At 39.8% G+C, this 15958-nt stretch overlaps 2 protein-coding genes across 3 annotated transcripts in view; both read left to right on the forward strand.

Annotated features, from left to right (window-relative positions):
* The first annotated feature begins 3740 nt into the window (after window positions 1-3740).
* LOC139114060 (carnitine O-acetyltransferase-like) overlaps window positions 3741-15958 on the forward strand; it is an 85028-nt gene continuing 72810 nt past the window's right edge. For both annotated transcript variants that reach the window (XM_070675556.1, XM_070675557.1), the window contains exons 1-4: window positions 3741-3983; window positions 11367-11570; window positions 13391-13477; window positions 15091-15209. In XM_070675556.1, coding sequence (XP_070531657.1) covers window positions 3846-3983; window positions 11367-11570; window positions 13391-13477; window positions 15091-15209 — 548 coding nt within the window. In that variant the 5' untranslated portion in view covers window positions 3741-3845. The remainder of the gene's footprint in view (window positions 3984-11366; window positions 11571-13390; window positions 13478-15090; window positions 15210-15958) is intronic.
* The window catches only part of LOC139114876 (carnitine O-acetyltransferase-like), a 58431-nt gene continuing 52391 nt past the window's right edge, over window positions 9919-15958 (forward strand). Inside the window, exon 1 of the mRNA XM_070676808.1 lies at window positions 9919-10862. The gene's annotated coding sequence lies outside the window, so the exon portion shown is untranslated. The remainder of the gene's footprint in view (window positions 10863-15958) is intronic.

A 15958-nucleotide genomic window follows, 5' to 3' on the forward strand; every position in this document is an offset into this window, starting at 1 on the left:
TTTGGTAGGTCACTGTGCTCATTTTTTCACAATTTGGTTAAACGTAGCTAGGAATACACAATTTTCATACTCTCTCTCATGATTGTCATTTTGTGTGCTTTTCAGCTGGTGCCATTGAACTGGCCAGAGTTGGATAAACTCAAGTCGGCTTAGACTGAGAAATCCAAAAAGTTCACTGATGCATTTAAAAATGAATCAATTTAAGAACTTGTCCTAGGCTCTACAACCTGCTGATTAGAGATAGTGTTGAACATTTGCGTGCAGAACGACACATTACATGTTTTTTTTACTCTGCGTGCATTCCTAATAAATATGCGGCTGTATGGTAATTTGGGGGGGGGACTTGAAAATTTTGAGGGTATTGAGGGGGGGACTTGAAAATTTTTGAGGGTATTGAGGGGGGATCTGAAAAAAAATAAGATTTCAATAGCGATTCCTCCAAACCCCCCCTCACCATTTTTTTTGAACGCGGCCTTAAACCCTAATACAATGTGAAGGTTTTGAAGCAATTCACTGTTTCTAAAGTTGTTTTACCTCTCCAAACGGCAAAGAATGAACTCTTTAGTTCCACTTATAGATGAACATGAATGACTTATCTATGTTATAAAAACTGCCTGTGACATTAAAAACTTCTCTGTGACATTGAGGCAATTGAACATCATTCTTGGGTCACTCTTCGGTGTAATTGTTGTACTTGAAATCAAAAATTTGTGCTTCCATTAAAGTGTTAACAAAGGCATGGTAAAGGCCTGTCAACTGAAAAAACAGGTCACATTAAAGCAAACAAACTCTGACAGCTGATGTCTGAGGTATGAAACATGAATTATGACAGAAAATAAATCTTTAGGTCCGGCATACATTTGTCACCATGACACAAATGACTATATTATACGTCTATCGTTGCTTGTGGGGACAAAGTGTGTTATTGTATAGTAAAGCACCATTTGATCCTTTTTAAACTCTGGCCAGTATAACAAAAGTAAATTGCTAAGTGAGGCATGAAGTCTGAAATGTTACTGGATTTTTCTGTTAATCGACCCAACCAAAATGGGAACTATTTGGTGGATTGGCAATCATTCGTGACTTTCAAAATATGCCTTGTGCCCCTGTGGTACAGTGTAAACTGCTGGTTAAGTCTTGAGAAATAAGTTTGTTGAGTGTGCAAGGCCGTAACAATTACATAATGATTTCGGGGGGGGGGGGGGATTATACGGCATTCTTGATTTGTATCATCCTTGCTTGCGATATCTGTATGCTCAAGAATGTATACGGATCCTCCAGCGAGCATCAGTGCACAGGGTTTTATTCAGGGACAATAAATACTAATATGAAAACAATAAATAAGTTTCCTATCTGCCTTTCTCTTACACTCTGCTCGCTTGAGACGTGTGTGTAAGTGCCCAGTAGAAAGATGTGCTTCCGCGCGTGACCTGAATATTTTGCAGGATTATCGAGTCTGCAGGATTATCGGGATAATAATCCCACAAGGGATGCAGTTCACCGAAAGAGGGTGCAGTTTACTACGTATATCTGACACCATAAAGGTGTTGGATTACTGGATAGCCAAAATAGCCAGCTTTGACATATTTAGCAGCTATTCAGCTAAGAGAGTTCACAACAATGACTCAAGGGATAATTAGCGGCTATTCAGTTATTATGTTTGTGACCTAATGACGGAAACTTAATAGCTGCTTCGGGGTTGTTGAACAGCTATTCAGCTATTCTGCTATGATACCAAAATCCTTGGCTATTCAGCTATTCAAGCTAATAGCCGTTTTAGCCGCTATTAGCCAATGTTAGGTGGCTATTAGCTGGCTATCAGCTATTTTCTTATAAATCTTATTCATGCAAAAACACTGTCATGTTTTCCCGTATTAATTATTGTCTTGCCTGGAAACTTATACTCTCATCATTTACCCGCCGAATGAGGTGACATACAATTCGTACGTGTATTTTCTGACTATTTTATTACATTTCCAACATTTTCTTACGAACTTTTAAACTCGAGAAGTCTTGCAATGTCTTACAGTGCGATTACTATTGCAATGCAGCACCTGTTTGTCGATATCTTTCTTATTTACACCAATTATTCCCACCGCCGATCTGAGTGATCTCGCAACTGCGCTTCCGCTTTCCCTCATGAACTTACTGGTTGCAGTTCTTTGTCTGATTTAGAACCTGTGTAATCAGTCATTCATGTTTGTCGCCGGGATTAGTATCTGTTAAAACCTGCAAAGTGGGCATAAACATTACCAATTCTCATGTACACCGTGATACCCTTCGCTTATAACTTAAAGACAATAAACAACATAATTACCACGATCACCATTTCCTCCGTAGAGCCCCGCTCGACAAGAAATGCAAAATGCAATTAGGTATTTCTAAAGTAACCTGACATTTGATATTAATTTCTTGGTTCTACCATGGAGGTAGTAGAGAGCATCTTTTATTTAAAACAGAGGCCGAGGCAAAACAACAGATTATCGTCCAAACGCTTGTGTAGCTTCCTATGTAAGTACTTGTCAGTTGTTGGAAGTCTTCTACAAACAATTTTTGTGTTCAGCTGCAAACTGACATGCATATTTAATAAATCTTTGAACAAAAGACAAATCAAAACCCGTCACAGGTATTTAATAAAGCCTCTGCGTGAATGGCGGTACATGTGATCACATGAAACTTTTTCAGACACAAGCAATCACATGAAACCTTTTCAAACAGAGACTAACTGACCATAATTACTCTACCGCTCAAACAGCCATGTGACTTAATATATTTTCTGGGTTCTACAAATCGCAAGATTCTCCTGATCATTTCGTTTTGCAACAACATATCTCATGCCAGTGAATGAAATCCTCAATACGTAAAATTTGTGATTTCTGTAGCTGTCAATGCAGAAAAAATGCCATGTGCTGTGGTTAGTAGAAACTTACACTTGCATGAAAGAAAATATTTTCCATATAGAACTCAATACTACGTTCTTGGTTCTACAATATTTATTCAGTATATTTATGAGATGTCTAATTCTTTGTAGAACTTGGCTATTATCGTTTTGTGAGACTGTTGGCTGATGACAGCTAATTATAATACGACATTGAACAATTATATAGTACGTTTTCTGAAACGGTACACCGGTGCGATGTAGTTTTAGGACATTAAATTATTGTATAATACGTTTTTTGTAACGGTACACCGGTGCGACGTAGTTATAATTTATAAAACTTTGCCATTATCATTTTCTTGAACTGTTGGCTGATGAGAGCCTTTTATAATACGTCATTAAACTATTGTATAATACGTTTTCTGTAACGGTGCACCGGTGCGAGGTAGTTATACCTTATAAAACTTTGCTATTAGGCCGTATAGATCTAATGCGTTTTCTGAAACGGTACACGGCGGCGCGAGTTACTTTTACCGCATAAAACCTTGTTGGTATATATTTTTTTGACTGTTGGCTGATGAGAGCCTCTTATTATGCGACATTAAACTATCCTAAGGGTTTATTTTACGTTAAAAACATTTCATTTCATCGTTTCCTAGGAACATTCCTTGTTTTAACTAAGTTACGTTACGATATTCAATTACCATATTGTCGTTTTCTGAAACCATACGATGACGAGAGCCGTATATCTATGCGAGCGATCACTCGTGTGAGGCATGCTGCAAGACGTATTTGGGGGTGGTGGCGCAGACGTTCTGATGACTGGATAGTTTGTAAAAGTGTAGTTCATGCTACTCTCCGACGTCTATTCCGTAGCTTAGCCACGGAACAGAACGTCGGAACGTAGCATAAACTACACTTTTACAAACTATCCAGTCAACAGAACGCCTATGGGTGAAATGTATTCATGCAGCGCATCACAGTCGACACGTACAGGTACAAGGGTTATCTATCTTTTGAGGACTCACTTACCTTAAGAACTGTCCCGGTCGAAGACGATTTAATACAAGGAGCAGCCATGTTAAGCGTCGTCGCTCGGAACTTTGTAAGTTTGCAAGTGCGCCAGACATTGTTTTTGGCATGTTGTGAAATAGCTGCAGTACAATAGCTCGAGGTTTTGCCTGGGTATTTTGGTCGGACGGCCGTCCGACCCAAATACCCAGGCAAAACCTCGAGCTACTGTACTGCAGCTAAGCGAAGGCATGAGTCGGCCAAATAGCCTCAGAATAGCGGCATAGTCTCGGTAGTATATCTATCGCCCTGGTGAAACACATGGCCACATAACATCAATAAGAATAGTTAGGTAAACAGTGAAATGGAATGGGTTTACTAACATTGTCCCCAGTTGTATGTGTTGCAACCTACCTGCAGCTGTTGTGAAAAAAAATGTTTCCATGTCGGCTAAATATTGTACAATCAATACTGTGACCTTGTCATGACATTATTCATTACACTACACTTATCACAACTGATAATGTTTAGGAGACAACAACATCCATTTTACAATGTTAAACTGTTGAACATTAAATTAAGATTTGATGTTGGATCTTTTGGATGACAGACCGCCAACAAAATCTTACATTCACAGCACTGCAGCCATTAGCTCTGTGTGGCAGGGCCATGCATTGTTTACCGGCTGTGTCTCCAAGATGCAGCTGATAACAACAACACGGCCCTGCCATGCAGAGCTATCCAACCATATTATATCTGTGTTGCAGAAACACAGTCAAGAGAAACGGCTTGTGATCGAGAAAATGAAAAACACCAATAGGGCTGTTTGCAAATGATGTCTGATGATTGTGCTGAGATTCATCTATCAATATGCAAAAATGAACATACAAAATAATAGGCGATTGCCAATGTTATGATAAACACTCTTAACAGCTCAGACACGAGCTGCAACAACAGCCATGCTCAAATTTGTCCTCCTGTCATGTAACAGTGTCCAATGTCCTGCATATACGCTGATACAGGTATATTTTCTAACAAACCTGTAACCATGAACAGTACTATTCTGTGTGGCACATTACTACTAGTCATAAGCCAGCTTGATTTTTCGTAAAAAGTGTTTTGCAAAATGGAGTGTATTTCCTCTGGTCTGTGACAAGAACAGTATTTTTCACAATATCAGTTCACACACACATTAAGACAACAGTTAACTGGCAAACAATAAGAACAAACTATTATTACATCAGTATACTGTATAGATTTTTAAACAGCTCTCTGCAATTTGTAGGGTGGCATAGTGTAGTGGCACTTATCATTAGGATTTTTTAGGTTAATACACAGATAGTTCCTAAGCTTGTTGTATTTGGTTTGGCCTATAAAATGGCAAGCTCTCTTCATTTTCAAAGTCCATTTACGACGTTGATATTATTTCAGCCATGTCTGTCTGCAGCTGATGCATAACCTAAGCAATTCCCTAAATTATTCCCTTATCCATCCATTTTAACATCCAACCTGCTGGAATCAAATTCATCTATTGCATTTATACTCAATGCTTTTTGAATGAAATAAATATGGAAGAGACTTTATTACATAAACTTCACTTTATTTTTCTGAATAAAGTTGAGGTGAGTTGACAATGTGGAATTTATATGGCTTCCTAGGTCTTTCGAGGTCAAGACCCTGTCCATGCCCCCTTGGACTCTGAATTTAAATCACAAATAACTAACTCACATTTGGTAAACAAAAGATATGGAGGGATGCATGTAATCCTGTACACAGAGCATAAGAAACATAAAGGTCACTTTGCACCAAAACCAGGTCACCAGTCACCACCTCATCCCACATGATTTTCACACCAAAGCCACTTTGGAACGAAACTACTTCACCCCTCAAGTCACCTTGCCCCAACACCATTTCGCTTCAAACTCTCCTGCTCATGAATAACCTGTCAATTTTTGCAGAGATAGAAAAGAAGGGTCAGGACCCATTCTTTGCCCCCTTGAACTGTGTATTTAAATCACAAATAGCTAACTCAGATTTGGTAAACCATTGAGCTCTTTTGGTAGCTCCATGAGTAAACAAAAGATATGGAGGGGTGCATGCAATCCTGTACACAGAGCATAAGAAACAGAATGGGTCTTTAATTGTAACTCTAAGGTAGCTTTCTGCAGGTAATGTAAACTAAACTAAATTAAACTTGCTCAGTCCAATAACATGTGTTGGTGTAAACTGTGTTGGCACTTGGGTGAAGTTGTCTCAGGATGAGGTGGTACTTAGCAAAGTGCTTTTGTACAAAATAGAACAGATAGTAGTGTGGTTAGACCTGATTTTGGTGCAAAATGTCTTGGCCCATGTGAAACAGGAATTTAGGAGGGTGATTCAGTCTATAATCGTAGACGTTTGCTTCAGTTATGACAGCTTTATTTGTAGAGCACAAATATGATGGCTTCTTCATAAGGATACTTCCCAAGTCACCGTACGGCTTATACACACGGGCTAGCCAATTGAAAGTGTTCGTCTAAAGGTATTTGCAAGTGGTTCAGTGGCAGGAGGCCAGATATTTATGTATGTGGGCAGGAAGAAGCCATCTTGTATGTGCATGTAGAGGGCGGCTCTTTTCTGTCAGTTGGAAGGGAAATATTTGAGCAAATTGTGAATAAGATTTTCAGTCCAAAGTAAAAAGTACTTTCAAATCTGAAAGATGGCACACTTTAGTGCGAAGGACAAAAAAAACCATATGTTGATGAGAGGGCAGTGAAGAACTTGTCATGGAAAGAGGGAACTCTTGTGATGGGGAGAGGGTCACTAGGGAGTTTTGATCGTGGGGAGGGCAGAGAGGAAATTTGAAATCATAGTAGGAGGGCATTTGATGAACAGCTTTTACTTTTCCTTCCGACATATTTTTGCCCAAAATTATTTTAATTGCTATTTTTACACTTAGTAAACAATGAAAACCTCCTTCGTTGAAGTTTCTTGATATAGGCTGGTAGGCTGGTCCTTGTATAGACTGAAAAATTCAGTTGTGTGCGCGCTCCGGCCTGAAGTTTTCAGTCTAGTCCTAGTACGTGCACATTGTGTACACATCACCTTTTTATATTACTTACCCTAAGGAGGTATGTAAGGATGGCTCAAACTTCCAACTGGGACCCCCTGTTGGCTCAAAATGCATTCCAGGACGTACTGGTCCCTGTTCACTTCCAAGACTGCTCCTATACACGCATTCACTTCTGGTCAAAACCAGAATACTCATATTTCAATTTCTCGTCATTTTCATGAAATGTTGATGCAGTTCCTCGTAGATGGCAAACAAGACTAATCAGTCTCGAGAAACCTTCGACTCTTTCCAGTGAAACAGCAAAGCTTTGTTTTGGTGCTTTACTGGCCAATGTCTCACAGAACCTCAACAAAGTGCTTTATAGTGCGCGTTGTGTAATTTGAACCATAAATTCGTTATTCTTGCTACAAGATAGCAGTCTTGTAAATCATTCCTACTCGAGGAAATCTAAGGGAGATTTGGGGGCCATTCAGGTTGTCAGTAGTTGATTAAAACTTCAACAACCCAGCACCGTCCTTCCGCTCTGTTGCCCCTAAATAAAACTAAAACTATACTATACATGTAATGGAAGAAATAAAAAGATGACCATGATTACAGTATCAGCAAGATGTTTTATTTGTGAATCGCTTAACTGTCTTCAGTATAGATTTTCACCAGTTTGATGATGTTCCTGTACTTGTTCACGGCGTTTGTAATTTTGATTTGCCCTATTTGGTTAGTGACTTTCAACATCGCCCATCACCAAATTTGATTGCCGCGGAACTAAACCACAGTTTTTGCACTTTTTTCTTGATCACAATCTGGTTGACGATCATTGCGATTGTGACATTGTGCCCTCAAAATCTTCAGCACCTCTTGTACATTAGTGTTGCAGATTATTGTTAGCATTTGTATACGGTGCAATCATAATAGTCCCACATACGTCGAAGTACGCATCCGGGACTGGTTCTGGAAGCGAACTGGTACTGGTCCTGGAAGCAAGCTCGGATTGGTCCTTGAGGCCAACTGGGACCAGTCGTTGAAGGATACTGGCACTGGTCGTTGAAGCAAACTAAACCGGTCCTAGAGGCCAACTGGGAAAGGTCCTAGAGTGCATTTTGAGCAAACTTGCAGTCCCAGTTGGCAGTCCTAGTTGGGGTTTGAGCTACCCTTTTGTTTTGAAAAAGATAAATTTATTCCAAGAAAGTGGCAAATAAAACACATCTACATAACTGTGAATGTTTTAAGCGAGCGAACATGTCTGAAAAAAATAGTCGTTTAACTAAAGAGAAGAGAAAGAAAATGTCAAAAAAACCCATATCTTCATTATCAATGCATTCATGATGCAGCCTCATCCTTCAGGACACAGCCTTCTCCTTCAAGTCTTACAAGGCTTGAGAAACTTTGTGATAAAATGCTCATCATTGTTCATCATCTTATAAGTGAAATACGACATTTCATCCCTGAAGAAAGATAGCATTTTAATTGCATACATAGGATTGGAGGGTAACTTTAATCCCATCAAGAGTAGCTTAATTTTTAGTATTCCAAACTGTGTATTTCACAAAGGAAGTGATACTGTATATTGAGTATGTCTGATGTTGCATTATGATGTTTGAGCTACCCTTATATAGTATCTGACCTGAGGCAACAGAGCTCTCTATAGTCTTACCCGTACTTAAATTTGTTTATTTCAACAAGGTCGCAAATAAAACAAATCTACATAACTGTGAATGCGTTAAAATTACAATGCAACTTGTCTGAAAAAACCCCAAAAAATCAGTCATTTAACTACAAAGATCATCATACAAATGCATTCAGGGTGCATTCTTCTCCTTCAAGTCTTACAAGGCTTGAAAACTTTGTGATAAACTCCTCAGCTTTGTAGTCTTTTAGTTTATAGTTTATTTCTTACCCTTACGTACCCGACCTTGAGGCAATAGAGCCCTCTATAGTCATACCCTTTCATACCTGACCTGAGGCAATTGAGCCCTCTATAGTCATACCCTTTCATACCTGACCTGAGGCAATTGAGCCCTCTATAGTCATACCCTTTCATACCTGACGCGAGGCCCTCCTATAGTCATATGTTAATAAAATTTACATTTCTTTAACCTGAGTGGACAGTTCTGCTGGTGGATATTTACTTGTCCCGAGTCTGTCTGATAGCTCAGTAAAAAAGCTTCGTGCTTTTCCGATTACTATATGTGTGTGTACTTTGTGTGTGTACTGTGTCTGTGTGTCGTCTGCTCCACGCATACCGTGTTGCTCGGTCGTGCACAGAATTGAAACATCTAAGTCGGTTACTGTGACCAACTCTTTTGGGTTGGAAGCAGTGGCCGACTGGTTTTGTGTGAGGCCTAGCAGCTAGGCGATGTTGCCGTGAGTGTGTGGGGGTTCGAATCCCGTTTGGGTTATAGTAAAATTTATATTCCCCTTCTGTAACTCCTTGGCGCACATCTAGATATAATCTAAATAGTTTATCGATATATTGTCCTCTGTTATCAAGCTAATTAGCGAGGAAAGTCCAAAGTCCTGAAACGGCAGACTTTACAGCACATCAGACAAAGGTCAGAGAATTATAAACCAGATGTAGGATTAGTCTTTTTCATTACGCTCTGTGTATCTACCACACAATGTCTTCCCATTTTCACCAATAGATGGTGCCGTTCCCAATTACTGAGCACTGAATTCTAATAAGGGTGCCCTGCACAGCTGCAGTCATTCCCCTTTTATGCGCCACAGAGCGAAGTTCATCATAGTGTCGCGGGCCAGGGCTGTTATGATAACACCAGTTTGGCAAAAAGGACCATGGTATCCACTATTACTACAATTGTCATTTCAACATCCACTTCTATTCCAAGAACACAGAGACCTAGCTGTTACTAGGACCACACATGGGGAGACCTCCCAGAGTAAATCTGTTACCACTTGCCGCTTGGATGCTATCAGGCGACATTACAGAAGTCTAGGTTTTTCAGCAAGAGCTACAGAAATCCTCATCAAGGCAGTCCGTCAACGCACTTCCAGACAATATGATTTCAAATGGAAGAAATTTGCAAGCTGGTGTATTGAACGGAATGTTGATCCGATTTAATGTCCTGTGACACTTATAGTGGAATTTCTTACAGAACTTTTCCATGAGAAACATCTTACCTACAGTACCCTGAATGGTTATCGTGCTGCCATTTCATCAGCACATTTGAAAATGGATGGGAAGTCTATTGGTTCACATTCTGCTATTATTGACTTTTTTAGGGGAATATTTCATATTCGTCCTGTTCCGAAGTATCTTGTTACATGGGATGTTACCAAGGTATTGCGTTATCTGAAGTCTCTACACCCAAGTTCAATGTTGAGTTTACAACAGTTAACTTTCAAGACTGTTATGTTGATCGCGCTGACATCCTCAAATAGAGGTCAGACGCTTGCCAGTCTGGATATTAGGTTTTGCTATATGACTGATAACTTTATTTTGTTCGTTATTCCGCAGCTGACAAAGACTTCGTCAGTTGCAAAACCTTGTAAAACTGTTAAGTGTTTTAGATTTCAAGATAAGTCTCTAGATGTGAGACACTACGTGAAGAAGTACATCTACAGAACACGCCGTTACCGAGACCTTGCAGTCACAAAGGGTGGGAGCCAGCCATCACAGCTTTTTCTGTCATTCAGAAAGCCATATCACCCAGTCACATCACAGAAATAGCCAGATGGGTACGAACAGTTATGGCCGATGCTGATATTGACACTGGTCATTTTAAGGCACACAGTACTAGAGCAGCAGCTTGTTCAGCAGCTCTACACAAAGGAGCAACATTAGCACAGATTCTGCAACTTGCAGATTGATCAGATAGTACAACGTTCACAAGGTTCTACCGTAGACATAGAGACACTTCTGAAGTTGGCTACCCTATTCTCTGTTCTGCTTCACAGCAGTAGCAGGTAACCTTGATGATACTACCATTATTTTCATTCCGCCTAGCTTGGTAGTCAGCATTGTTTGGTAGATACATGGAGCATGATGAAAAAGACTAAAAAATTTGCCTAAACTTACCTTGAAGTGCAAAATATAAGTCTCTGAATGGAGCTCTTCTTTCCCACCGTCCCGGCTCCATGAAAATGGGAGTAAATTTTGCCTTTGTGCTTTAACTATTGCTGCAATAGCTTATGTGCATATAGTTTTGGTGTAGTTGCCACTACCACCCATTACATTTACTTACTCTTTTAATTTGCTATGGCAAAGTGGTATTGCTGTGGAAAGAAAAATTGCAGAAAGAATTGAAGAACGTGCACTGCTCTTGAAAAAAGTCGAAAAAACAGCAGTCATGGAAATGACAATTCATTGTACAAGGACTGTTGTTTACAACATTGCAAGTGATGGGATGGGATGGGTAGTTATTGTTGTCTGATGTCTTACCGTTCCTTGTTTTATTGTGTTTTCCTCAGTTCAAGCAGGGGGCTGTAACGGCCACCAAGATGACGAAGCCAGCACAGGCCCCGACCAAGGCCCCGATGATAATGAAGTCGTACCTGTCTCATCAAAGTACGCTGCCCAAGTTACCAGTGCCGCCATTACAGCAAACCTTATACAAGTACCTTCTTGCAGTGCAACCACTGCTTTCAGAGGATGAATACACAAATACTAAACAGGTGAGGACGCACATTTTCAACTTTTGTCTAGGGACCATTCAGTTTTTACGGCCTGGGGGGGGGCAGCAAAATCTTGTCGCCGGTGTTCAAAAAAATATAGAACCCTGCATTTTTTGTGAAAAAAAGATGACCCCCTTTGTCAGATGAAAAAATTTGATGGCCCCCTCCCCGCTAAAAAAATAACAAAAACCCATATGTCAAATTTACCCGCACGGTTTGGATTTGAACTCCGGTACGCGGCGCACTTTATTCATGTAGCAGAGATGTCAGTGCACAAACTTCTCAGCCACATACATGAAAAAGTCTGTTAATTAGGACGACTGTAAGACAATTTTTAACTTCATTTCCATAGACAACTTATGTCCATGGACATTGTATAAAGTAAACTTTATTGGAGTGGTTCGCCAAAGGCAGCCCTCCGGTTAAGAGGGTCATGGGCCATTACGTAAAGTCAACTTTATTCTAGTGGGCCACCAAAGGTGGCCCGCCGGTAAAGAGGGTCGATCATGACCATTGCATAAAGTAAACTTTACTGGACAGGGCCACTGAAAGCGTCCGGCCGTTAAGATGGTCAATGGCTATTACATAAAGTCAATTTATTGTAGTGGGCCACTGAAGACGGCCCGCCGGTAAAGAGGGTCGATCATGGCCATTGCATAAAGTAAACTGTACTGGACAGGGCCGCTGAAGGCGTCCAGCTGTTAAGATTGTCATGGGCTATTCGATAAAGTCAATTGATTGTAGTGGTCCGCTGAAGGCGGGCCCGCCGGTAAAGAGGGTCGATCATGGCCATTGCATGAAGTAAACCTAATTGGAGTGGGCCACCAAAGGCGTCCGCCCATTAAGAGGGTCATGGGCTATTACATAAAGTCAATTTATTGTAGTGGGCCGCCGAAGGTGGCCCGCCGGTAAAGAGGGTCGATCATGGCCGTTGCACGAAGTAAACCTAATTGGAGTGGGCTGCCAAAGGCGTCTGCCCGTTAAGAGGGTCATGGGTAATACATAAAATCAATTTATTGTAGTGGGCCGCCGAAGGCGGCCCGCCGGTAAAGAGGGTCGATCATGGCCATGGCATAAAGTGAACATTATTGTAGGTATTATGTTTTTGAAAATGTGGTGACCCCCCTTTCCTACCAGTGAAAAAGCGATGACCCCCCCCCCTTCGCGGATTCCAAAATTAGGATGACCCCCCTGGATTTTGCCGCCCCCGGCCGTAAAGCTGAACGGTCCCTTAAGTTTAATCCTGTGCAGTTTCTATAGCTCAAAAATCAGTGATGATATAATTTTTGGCCCATTTTTCACTTTCTGTGGCAGCAGTTTATATATCTCAGGAGATGTTTCTTAGATAAAGTCACATATGTGTCCCTTCTGTCATAGTGAAGTTTGATCCAAAGAAAAGATGCTGCATTTCTGAAGGTAAAAGCAGAGGTGTTTTTACCCTTCCACACCCATGTTCCCGTAAAGAGGTCCAACTTTTCCCAAGAAAACAGTGGGATTCTACCAATATGCAGTGATTAAAGGGGTTAAATCTTCTATTTCAATGTCAGGAAGGATTCATGGTTTCACATACCGAACGCGTAATTGTCACTGAAATCATTGATACCAAAAAAGTTGCAATTGTCACATGCAGTGTTTTTACTAAGGTTCTAGAATATTGGTAAATGATTTGGGAAACCCGATAGCATTGTGCTGTCCCTAAATGTGATTGCATTGATATACCAAGGGGAGCTCCGGTAAAATGACGGGGGACCCAGTAACATTTACCGGGGTTCCTGCCTTAAAAAAACAATGACATGTATGTTGTGTTGTCATCTTGCCAGATTGTTGATAAGTTTGGTAAACCAGGCGGACTAGGGGAAAGACTTCAGATGAAACTCTGGCAGAGAGCTCAGAAAACGGAGAGTTGGGTAAGTGAATTGGCGTCTGTTCTCCATGAAATTGCTTGCTAATCTTTTTACCTAACTTACAAACTGACAGCTTAATAACATAGTCTGAGAGAAGCAATTTAATCAGGGATATGATGTGACAAGTGTGTTCTAGTACTTCATTTCAAATTACCAAAGAAGGAAGACCAGTTGATTTCAGCCTTAAATCTTATCAAGTGACCAGTCTAGTTACTGAAACACAGACTTTTATCATTAGATCTAAATATTTGCTGAAGAACATGCACTTCTTGATTTCATTACTTTAATACAATGAAGAATGGGACATTTTATTACAGTGGCCTTGAAAAATGAAATCAGTAATGTAATCTGTCATGATTAATGTATGAGTTATGGAGTACAAATATTGGCTGTGTTTTGAAAGTCAAGGAACCGTATATGTCATGAGGATTAACAAAGAAATCTTGCATGAATGAGATAAAATTGTTGATATTCATGTACATGCTTGTTGCTTGACAGGCCCCGCAATTTGTGTTCCCTGTGGTGGCAGATTTTGAGAGAAAACTGACAGACTGATATCGACAGCTGATATCATGACTGTAACTGCACACACCCCTCTGAGATAGCACAAATTTCTGTGACATGATTATCATTTGTAAAGCAAGATCTTGCATTTGAAAACTCATGATTAAAGGCTGTCCAAATCTGAGTTATTGAAGTTTCACTGTCTAAAACTTTTAATGACGTAGTTTGCTGTATTTTTTTCTGTCTCTAAAATAAAGTATGTCCTACTTCCGAAATCATGTTGGAATGCCTTTTGTTCACATGTCAATACAACCTATGTGTCCAATGTATTTGTTGACATCTATATTATAGTCTGGACTGTAATTCATTTGCAAACAATAACATTGCTTTCTGTACACAGTGTTTTGAGTTAGCAAGTGCTGTAATTTTTCCATATTTTACTGCAACAGTTTACAAATTTCCATGATTTTTTTTCTGTAATTGATAATTTTTGACCAAATGGATATGATTTTCTGATTGACTACATTTTGGATCAACATTTTTCGGGAAAATCTGAAAAAAGTCTGGATCTGAAAAATTGGTCTGGGTAATATTTCATGAAGGTAACAAAAACTGACTTTGGTACTCAAAGGGTTAAGGGAGAAGAATGAATAAACACTCATTTGTTATACGGAACAAAAATAATATGAATATTGTCAAGAGTTACAGCTATTGCTTCCTTAAATGACTTTCTGTGCTTCCCTTTTAAGTCCTTTGGACCCTGTGGGGTCTCTAATGTGATGTTGCGGTGTATATGCCGTATGTAGTGTGCCTTATGCCGTGGACGGAGGTATCTCAGAAACGCTTCAGTAACTTTTTCTGAAATTTGGTCTGAGGGTCACTCAGGCACATATCTCAAACAGTCTTTATTTCCCTTTTTTTATTTAATTATTTTAAAGTCACTTTTTTAGCTTTTTGTCAAAATCAGTATTTTCAATGTCCTCAAAACCACCGATTTATCATTTTGATGTTGGGTATGGGTGTTCTTATAGTTGAAATGGCGTCAGAAATGTTCAAAGTTTGGTGATGCATGCCTTGTATTATTTTTAAATAATACTTTTATCCATTCTCAGTTGTCAGAATGGTGGTTACATGCGGCATACCTAGACATCAGGTCGCCAGTGGTGATCAATTCAACTCCTGGCATAGCTTTTCCTCTGCAAGACTTTGCCGACCAAAAGGAACAACTCAGGTCTGTCGCTCTGTATATGATATGTTGACATGATTGGCAAAATGTGAGAAAAATATAAACTGGCAAATACATGTAAGATATCCTTAAGTATTCCCAATTTGAAGCAGATAAGTTCTTTTTCAATATCTCCGATCACAGGGTTTGTGAGGACTGAACTTTTAGGAAGTATATTTTATCATCTTCACGGCTAATCTTTTAGGCTCTTCACACTGTTTTATCATGTCACTAGAATGTACATGTATCTGCCCGTTAGAACCCAAACTGGCTTTCATCATACACTGGTATCTCATTCGCGTTGTCATGTCAACCAGATCTCACAGGTCTGGGTGAAAAATTAGTTGGTCGTGGGTCTTATTCCACTAGATTTGCATTCCCCTGCGCATTCTTCCTCATGTACAGTTGAGACCTACTTGCAGTTGCTTCAGTTAAAAGACGTTGGTGGCAGGTATTAAATTATAGTAGCAACAATTCACTCCAGTAACCAAGTGCACTGCCAATACTGTATGCCACTGCTGACATTTTTTGAATAAACATGACTGATTTTCCTGTTTTTACCATATATGAAATATATGCAAATGTACAGCAACCAGTTGTAACTGTTGTTGCAGGTGAAAGTTTTGTAGAGTCAAATCTTTTTTACTGATCACCATGGCACCAGACATGATTAGCATTGCAAAACCATAATACTGTCTAGAGAAAAGTGACTAAAGATGTGATATCACAAAAACTTGACTTTGACATTTTGTATT

Source organism: Ptychodera flava, chromosome 16 (genome assembly GCF_041260155.1).
Source record: "Ptychodera flava strain L36383 chromosome 16, AS_Pfla_20210202, whole genome shotgun sequence".
NCBI classification, from domain to species: Eukaryota; Metazoa; Hemichordata; class Enteropneusta; family Ptychoderidae; genus Ptychodera; species Ptychodera flava.